This window comes from Chaetura pelagica, unplaced genomic scaffold, assembly GCF_000747805.2.
Source record: "Chaetura pelagica isolate M959 unplaced genomic scaffold, ChaPel_1.0 scaffold420, whole genome shotgun sequence".
NCBI classification, from domain to species: domain Eukaryota; kingdom Metazoa; phylum Chordata; class Aves; order Apodiformes; family Apodidae; genus Chaetura; species Chaetura pelagica.
Window position 1 is genome coordinate 302,997 of NW_009951919.1, and position 8,394 is coordinate 311,390.

At 50.5% G+C, this 8,394-nt stretch overlaps 1 protein-coding gene across 1 annotated transcript; it reads left to right on the plus strand.

The window, feature by feature from the left end:
- Nucleotides 1–3,183: 3,183 nt before the first annotated feature.
- LOC104386512 (leukotriene C4 synthase-like) lies at nt 3,184–5,975 on the plus strand. The gene is made up of 5 exons (XM_009995129.1): nt 3,184–3,241; nt 3,928–4,027; nt 5,070–5,140; nt 5,360–5,441; nt 5,827–5,975. The coding sequence occupies exons 1-5, from the start codon at nt 3,184–3,186 to the stop codon at nt 5,951–5,953; spliced, it is 438 nt and encodes a 145-aa protein (XP_009993431.1). The 3' UTR covers nt 5,954–5,975.
- Nucleotides 5,976–8,394: the final 2,419 nt, after the last annotated feature.

The following is an 8,394-nucleotide window of genomic DNA, read 5'->3' on the forward strand; positions in this document are numbered from 1 at the left end:
ATTTTTACGATCCATTTGGAAGGACGAGATGCTTCCATGCTCCACAGCTGAAAGGTAAGTTGCTGTAAGTTACTCAACTGCAACATGTTCCCTCTTCCTCTAACAGAAAGCACTCAGCCCATTGTGCTCTCATGAAATACTTTTCTATGGGGATGTTATTCCCTGGAGTGGTGCTGGGCTCAGTGCTGCTGGCTTTTCCTTGCCCCACTGCTCCTGGGGAATAATAGGTGGTACAGATTCTGTGGCTGCTTAAAGGCTTTGGTGTTGCTTATTTTTCTTCCCAAGATTATTTTTAATCCTGACTGGTATTGCGATCCAGCTCACATTGCAGTCCTGCAGTGGTAATTAGGGGCAGAAAGAATTGATGGCTGCAGGAAGAGGTGGAAGAAACAACGACGGGCACAGATAAGTGCCTGTAGTGATGTCTCAGTGGGATGCACGAGTCGTTTGGACCGTGCCAGGTCCAGTCGCCCTGCAATGCAGGACCATGTCCCCATGGTGTCACCTGGAGAACAGACCATACGCTGGGGAGTGGGAGCAAGGGCCAGCATTCCACCAGCTCCCGCCCAGCAAATCCATCCCGAGGCGAGCTTGGGACCACAGAACTTGTCTTTTCTCAGGAGGAAACTGAGCCGTGTCAGAGCTGGTGGGTGAGGTTTCGCAATGTGCTCGTTCCGGCGTCATCGCAGGCAGATGATGACAGTGCTGACGCCTTGTCCTCATCTCCCCACCCCAGCTGCCCCTCCTGCCTCTCCCCTCCTGTGGAGCCCAGGGATGCAGTGGCTGTGCAGCAAGCTGGGCTTGCCAGGCTGCCAGCAATCAGGTCCCTTTGCCTGCAGACCAGAGAGGTTTCTGTTCCATCAGCAGCGCGATCTGATCACCGTGCAGTCCCGCGGGCGTTAGATCAGATGCAAGCGGCAGGAAGGTGGTGGAGACCAGGGTGGTGAGGGGAACCACATCTGCCAGCCAGAGCGTGCTGGGACACTCCCCACACAGGGATGCTGGTGGCCACCGTGGTCTGCAAGATTCTGAGGCTGTCCACTAGTGACAGTCCCATCATCAAAAGGCTTCTGGTGCTGGGAAGAGGGGACCTGTGTCTGCTCCTTGCAAACACCAAGTGAGGATGGAAAATATGGCAAGTTCTGATGGTGACAAACAGGGGCAAGGAAAGGAAAACCTTCAGGAGGTAAAGACAGCTTGAAAAATTATGTTTATGGGGGAGGAAGGAGGTGGGGAAAAACATCTGTGTTTGTTTATTCATTCATGTTTCTACTAGTCTCTATTCTGCTTAGACTACACTGGATGATATTAGAAGTATTTTGCATCTAATGATGATCTGGGGACTAGGAATGCTGTGTGACCACCTTTACAGCTCCTCCTGGCCCAGGTTTCCTTACACATATTTGGCACTTTTAATGCAGGTTACACTGCACTGTCATCCAGTGAAGGTGTAAGCTTGGATCTTTTTTGCTTGGTTGTTTTGCTTTAGATTTTCTTTTGTAAGCAGGCTGAAATCAGAGAGAAGCAGAGGGAAATCCAATGTTATTAAGCACTGTGAGACCTCAGCCCTTTTTGAGCTGACACAGGGAAGTCCTTCATTTCTTTGACAGCTAAATAGGAGAAAACCAAACACCGTGTTCCTCGTATTTCTGAACAGTCACTGGAATGAAAAGGGATCAATTCTGTCATGAAAGAATTAATTTTACAGCTGGTGCCTGAAAAAACGATGGTGTCTGTGTTTGATATTTGGAGAAATAAAAGCTGGGACATTGTCACAGCCTCTCCGGGTGCCTTTACCCCTTATAGAGAGGTAGAAAAGCAGAACCTGTTTATTGCTTCTTAGAAAGCCTATCAAGGACATGAGGCAATTTCTGTAATTGAGGTAAATTAGGTAAATGAGGTAATTTCTGTAAACTGCTTTAATCTGATCTTATTTTCTACAATAGTGACGTTTAACGATCACTTTGTCGTAACCCAATGTTCTTTTTCCCTGGTCTGAAGGGAAAATTGTTCAACTGAAGGGAGAGGAAGGAAACAAAGCTGGCAGTCTCAGCAGCTCACAGCCATGCCAGCTTTGCTCTCTTAGGAATTAGCCAAATGGGTCTCTCCTGACATGTGAAAACATAATTTCCCCTTTGCTATGTCATGATGAATTCTGCAGGTTTTTACTCACACAACTCTCTGGTGTTTACAATGAGAGAAGCCTTGATGTACAGCTCCCAGCTTTTCCAGTGAGAGGGCTGGCTCTGGAACCCTCGTGGTGTCCAGCAGCCATTCTGCAGGACCCATCCCCAAATAAAGCATCACTGTGAAAGACAGATCTACATGTTTTGTAGATGCTGTCTCAGTTGCACTCTGTGCCCAACATGTGCTTCTTAGGGGGCCTTTAGTGATAGGACAAGGGATAATGGATTAAAACTGGAAGAGGGGAGATTTAGGTTAGACTTTAGGAGGAAATTCTTCACTATGAGGGTGGTGAGGCACTAGAACAGGTTGTCCAGGGAAGTTGTGGATGCCACCCTCCCTGGAGGTGTTTAAAGCCAGGCTGGATAGAGCTCTTAGCAACCTGGTCTAGTGAGAGGTGTCCCTGCCCATGCATGGGGGCTGGATCTAGATCTTTAAGGTCCCTTCCAACCCAAACCATTCTCTGATTCCCAGAGTCCCTGCAGGCAGTGGCACAACCCATCAAACATTGTCTGTCCTGATGCTCCAGTGGTGCAGAACAGCCCGGGCTCTGGTTCCTCATGCAACATCAGCAAGAGGGACATGCCTTGCCCTTCCTGAGAAGCAGTTTCAAACTAGATGCCCCAGGTGGAGTAGATTAGTGGGCTGTTGGAGTTTGTCCCCCCATTCAGCTCCCAGTTCTCCTTTCTTATTTCTCATATGTTAGTACTCTGCTGGCTTTCTCATTTACTCATAAGTCATTCCTGGAAGAGGGAGGGTGGGAACGGAAGTAGTCCATTAGACCTCTCTCCACTGACTTACATTTCCGTGCTGTACGTGATAACAGCCAAGCCAGACTCCTCCTGGTTTTAAACACTCCATGCAGATCTTCCCTGTTCCATTAGAGCCAACCTTATGCTGCCTGCTACCACCGCTGACTGCTGCATCAGCAAGGATTAAACCTGGCCACAGGACCTTCTGATCAGGAAATCAGATTTTCTAGGGTTTGGAAGAGTCGATATGTTGGATCAGATTCATCTGCTGGCTGCCGTGACAGTCCTGGGAGTCCTGGAGCAAGGTAGGGACCATTGGATGCACATGCACAAATACTTGCTGGGTCAGTCTACTGTACCTCCAGTGATTTCCTTTCTCTTCCATATTTCCTTTCTGTTGTTGCACTGGTACTTCCCAGCTGTGGACTGATGGCTTGTCTGGGTTTTGAAATTTACTCAACAGAACGAGTGCCAGGGAAGCCCTTCCTCTGAACTGACTTACCTCCTCAGTTCAGAAATTTGTTGGTAGATCTTCTCCTCTGCAAACACGTAGAATTTCTTTCTTTGAGAAATGGGTTTACAGCAGCTGCTGAGGTTCGTGTAGGCATTAGCATACAAAGAGCATGGCAGCAGAAAGGTGGAAGCACAGGATGTGGTGAGTGATGTAGAACATCTCCCAGCTGTGGTTCCACATTGCATGACAATTTAATTCAGTGTCTGGGTAGCTTATCTGTGGCATAGGATGTAAGAGAACAGACACCTGCTGGTGGTACCAGAGTGCATACTGCTCACCTCACTGCTCACCTCACTGCTCAGCTCACCAGGTCATTCCTTTTCCTTGTCTGAATCTTAAGCTGGGATTTTTCTTCAACTTTTATGTGGGGGTACAAGGTTAGGGGGTGCAGAACTTTTGTCCTTTCCTCTGGCAGTCTCCTGGCCCCACCATGCCCAGCCAGAAGACTGACCAGTGGATTTCTCTCTTTTGCTGCAGCCTACTTCATCCTCCAGGTGATCTATGCCAGGAGAGTGTTTGGTGTTTCTCCTCCAAAGATCTCAGGCCCACCTGAATTTGAGAGGATCTTTCGAGCACAGTAAGAAACTTCTCTTAAAAGATGTTTTCCAGATCTCCTATCTAGCAGCACTGTCCCTCCCCTTCCTTGCCATTTATTTCATAAGACACTTACTCACCTCCCTCAGGGTTAAGTTAATGGGCTGAAGAGTCAGCATGGAGACTGTTGGCTCCTGAGTTCTAAACACACCAGCCATTGCTGATAGAAAACACACAGAAGTCACTGCTGTAGAGTGCAGGGCTGCTAAAGACATAATTGTGCATGCCTAAGTCTTGGGCTGGTTTTAGCCAAGTGGTGTCAAAGCCTTGGGCAGGTTCAGCCCTGTTCTGAACCCCACTTGCTGGGAAGGACAAGCTGCCAGAGAGACCTCAGCTGAGGCTAGTATAGGGATAGCTCCAATCCAGCCCCTCTGCTGTCACCTCTGTGCTAGGGCTGCAGTGGGGAGGGAAGCACAGAGGGATAAAGTTTCTACTTTTGCCGTAGTGGAGCACAGAAAAAAATGTGATCAGCTGGGCAGCAGGAGCAGGATCTCCTCAGCCACCCTCTTCTCTGCTCCTTTGCCAGCCTAGACTCAGCCTCATCCAGCATCTCTTGGTCCCACTACTTTGTCTTTAGGGGCACAGGGCATGGTATGCAAACAACCCAAAGACCTAAGCGCTCCCTCCCACTCCTGCATGACTTGCAAGCTGCTCTGGCCTTTTCTACTTAAGATGGACTTCACCCTCAGCATGTCTGCAGTCAGCTGGGGCAGAACGTCCTTGTGGCTTTGGGGGTTTACCACAGGGTTTAAGCTGCAGCACTTGTATAGGGGCAATGAGGGTGGTTCAAGGAGCCTTTCTGTGGCCAGTCTGACCTGGACATCTTTTACTTAATTTCTTGTGCCTTGGAGACTCCATTCCTTCCACTGTTAAATTCCTGAGAATAAGGGTGGGATGGGAAAGCCTGGAACTTTGTATGGTGACATCAGCTCTAAAAAGCAGGAGCCTTCAGCCTCTGGAAACTGCTGGGGGAAGCAAAAAAGGAAAATCTTCCCCTTGTTTATGACCTCCCTCTTTCCTGACAGGGTGAACTCCTCTGAGTATTTTCCCCTTTTCCTAGCAGTTCTGTGGCAGGCTGGACTCTTCTTCCATCAAGGTGAGAGCAGCTCGTTAACTGTTTTGTCACTGGATCTGGCTCAGTCCTCAGATCCTGCTCACCTTCCAAACAATAATTAAGGCAGTAATTCTGTCTCTGATGGGAGGGTAGAGCCAGAGGACACAGAGCCTCTTTTACTTCACTTTGGGCTACCTGCTTGGCCAAAAGTAGTTCTGAAAAGCCTTTGGAGGTGGTCACTGTGATCTCCCTCACCTGCAGGTCTGGCTGCAGCCTTGGGTCTGCTCTATCTCTACACCCGCTACTGCTACTTTATGGGATACAAGGCATCATCCTCAGAAAGGTAAATGCCCCTGCCAGCCTGCAGTACATGGTATCTCCTGGGGGTTTGCATGTGGGGACAGAATGTGCTTCAGGGAAGCTCAGGACTCCCAGTGGCTGCTTCGGGATCCCTGCACGACTCAGCCTTGGGGCTGAGTGGGCATAAGGTGAGCAGGGCCAGAGGGCTGGGGCCAGAGACACAGACATGGGGCAAGGCTGGAGCTGCCCTGAGCCCTCATGGGTGTGTGTGTCCTCCCTCAAGGTGACAGCAGGGCACAGAACCCCACACAGGGGACGGGGGACAGCCAGAGGCTGCCTTTCCACCTCCCCTTCTCCAGGGAGGAAGGGACTGTTTCCAGGTGAGAGCAGTGATTCTTGGACTCAGCAGGATCCCTCTCTCCCACCAGGCTCACCCCAATATACTTCAGCAGTGGAGTTCTCTGGATTCTCCTTGCAGCATCAGCCCTGGGCATCTCACATTTCTTCCTCTCTCACTATGTGGGGCTGAACATCCTCCAGCTTCTCACAGCATGACCTGCTCCTCTGTCTCTCATCAGTGTCCTTGCTTTCAAGCCCCACTCCCCCTGCCCAGGGTAACAGACTGGCTGTACCTAACACAGCACGAGTAACAAATCCACCCTCACCTGAGTTTTTAACACCTCCCTCCCTGTTGCCCAGCACAAGCACGAACTGCTGAGTTTTTCAGGAGGTATTTTTCCCCCATGACACTCTTTGTGCTGAGTGCTCTGTATCCGTCAGCTCTGTCTCACCTGATGTGCTCCAAAACAAGAAGATTAGGAAAACTGGACACATAAAAGCAAAAGAATCTCAACCTGAGCTTCCCAGTGAGCTGCCCCTGGGAATCACCATGTTTTCCCCTTTCCCACAGCTTTGCCTTCAGCCCAGGCAGCAAACACAGCTCCATGCTGTTTTTCTAAGGCCCACGCCTAAGAAAGGCATTTTTTTTTTTAAATCAGATGAGGGCTGAGGCATAACAAAAGATGGGAGGGATAAACAGGAGCAGCCACCAATATGTGTGAAAGTCTATTAGTGCCCTGGTAATGGTTGTTAGCCATTGCCCCTGGGTGATATGATAAATCAGACTGCACAAATTCAGAACCACTGCTGCATGTAGAACTTTGGGTGCTGCTGAGCAACAACATGTACAAATAAAAAGGCACTGAGCTTGTTGTGCTGGGTGTCTTCTGTGACTCTGCAATTTGCAGAGATTAAAAACAGGAGTGTTCGGCACAAGGCGGCTGCCTCAATTTCCCCTCCTTGCAGGGCAGCACAGCCCATGACCCTACATCCCATGGCAGGAGAGCTCTGAGTGGGGAGAAGCTGATTTTCAGAGGTGCCAAGCTCCCAGACTGGAGGCTGAGCTGCTCAGCACCAAACAAACAGTGGTCCCAACAAGGTCATTTCACTGGCCTCAGGGCTTGGCCTCCCTGTGGCAGGAAGGACTGGATTTTGATGGGAGCCCAGTGCTCAGAACGTGGATGTTTTTGGCCATCAGTTCGCTCACATTAGGGACACAGCTCAGAAAGCACCAGCAGTGCTCTGTGTCATTGTCATGGAGGGGACTCCAAGTCAAACCCAGAGAGTGAAAATAACTGCATTCACATGCTGCCAGTCTGGCCACATTGTCAAGCCTGCTGTGCTCCCCTCCCTTCCCAAGCAGTTTGTACATCTAGACTGTAAGAACAAAAGGCAGAATTTTTATGGAAGTGATTAATATTTCACATTGTTTCATTTCCTTCCCTGCATTTTAAATAGGCTTATTCAGCAAAGCCCCCAGTCTGTCTCCCTTTCAGGCTCCTCTGCTTTGGAGTTGTGCTGCCTCGTTAAAGTTGGCAAACACTGCAGGGGAAGGCTTAAATCCAAACAAAAATAGCTGTACTGCACTTGTCTCTGCAAAGTTTTCAGTGCAGTGGGGCCCCATCCTCACAGGAACCACCAGATGTCACAGCGAGATAAACAATAACAAGATAACTTTTTCCTAGCAGCTTTGGTACTAGGCTTTGGAAAAGGCTGAGTGTCATTTAACTCTGGCTGTGCCTTAGCAAGGCCAAAGAAGAGACATGCCACCTGTCCCCAGGGAGATTTTACTTAGCCTTTACATTAACACATCCCACCATCTCCTGGAGTTGATCCTCAGTCCTCACCTTTTTACCAGCATAACCAGTCACCTCCCAGAGCTTTTATACATAAGGACCAGCCCTGGCTGCCAGAGCAGGTTCTGCTTCTGTGTCAAAAACCTGCTTTCTCCAGTTAGTCCAAGCTGGTGCTCACCAGTTCTGCTGACACAACCTCCACCTTTTACCCTGCAACCAGTTTTCTAACCAGGCTGTATCACCCCGGAGCCACTGCCCACCTCAGCCCCGCTTTTGTAGCAGCTTTGTGTGTGACAGGGATGCAGAATGACTCGAAGGAGTGAAGTTACTTAGCAGGGGGGCTGTGGCAACTTCTCCCCCAGGATGCACAGAAGACCATTAGAAATCCCGGTGCAGCACAGCCAGGCTCTGGCAAAGCCGCCCAGCACAGCATCCCTTCCCAACAACAGCCAGAGGGGCCGGTTTAGGTGCCTCTGGAAGCAGGAAAGCTCCTCCCCTCCACCCAGGGGTGCCGTCATTGCTACTTCATCACTGTCAGCAAAGAAAATGACTTAGCACCGGACCCTGGTTCAACGACGCAGTCGATGGTTCTAGGATTTTACCCGACTCCAAGCGCGGCCACCGCAGGCGCTGCGTGAAGCCACGGCCGCCCGGCTGCAGAGAGGCTGAGGAAGCAGGTTTGGCCTGGCAGGTGTGTGCAGGGGGACAGGGTGTGCCCCGTGCCCCCCCAGAGGGGCTCCCTGCAGGGTCCCCATCCCTCTGCTGTGCGGTGCTGTGCGGTGCGGTGCTGTGCGGTGCGGTGCTGTGCTGTGCGGTGCTGTGCTGTGCGGGGCGGGGCGGGGCGGTGTGGGGCTGGGGGGT

What these genes read in the sequence shown, in the direction of transcription:
- LOC104386512 (XM_009995129.1), top strand. Translation starts at nt 3,184, where the DNA reads ATGTTGGATCAGATTCATCTGCTGGCTGCCGTGACAGTCCTGGGAGTC. An exon ending in CCTGGGAGTCCTGGAGCAAG is followed by an intron (nt 3,242 to 3,927) that starts GTAGGGACCATT and finishes CTTTTGCTGCAG; the next exon opens with CCTACTTCATCCTCCAGGTG. An exon ending in TGGACTCTTCTTCCATCAAG is followed by an intron (nt 5,141 to 5,359) that starts GTGAGAGCAGCT and finishes CCTCACCTGCAG; the next exon opens with GTCTGGCTGCAGCCTTGGGT.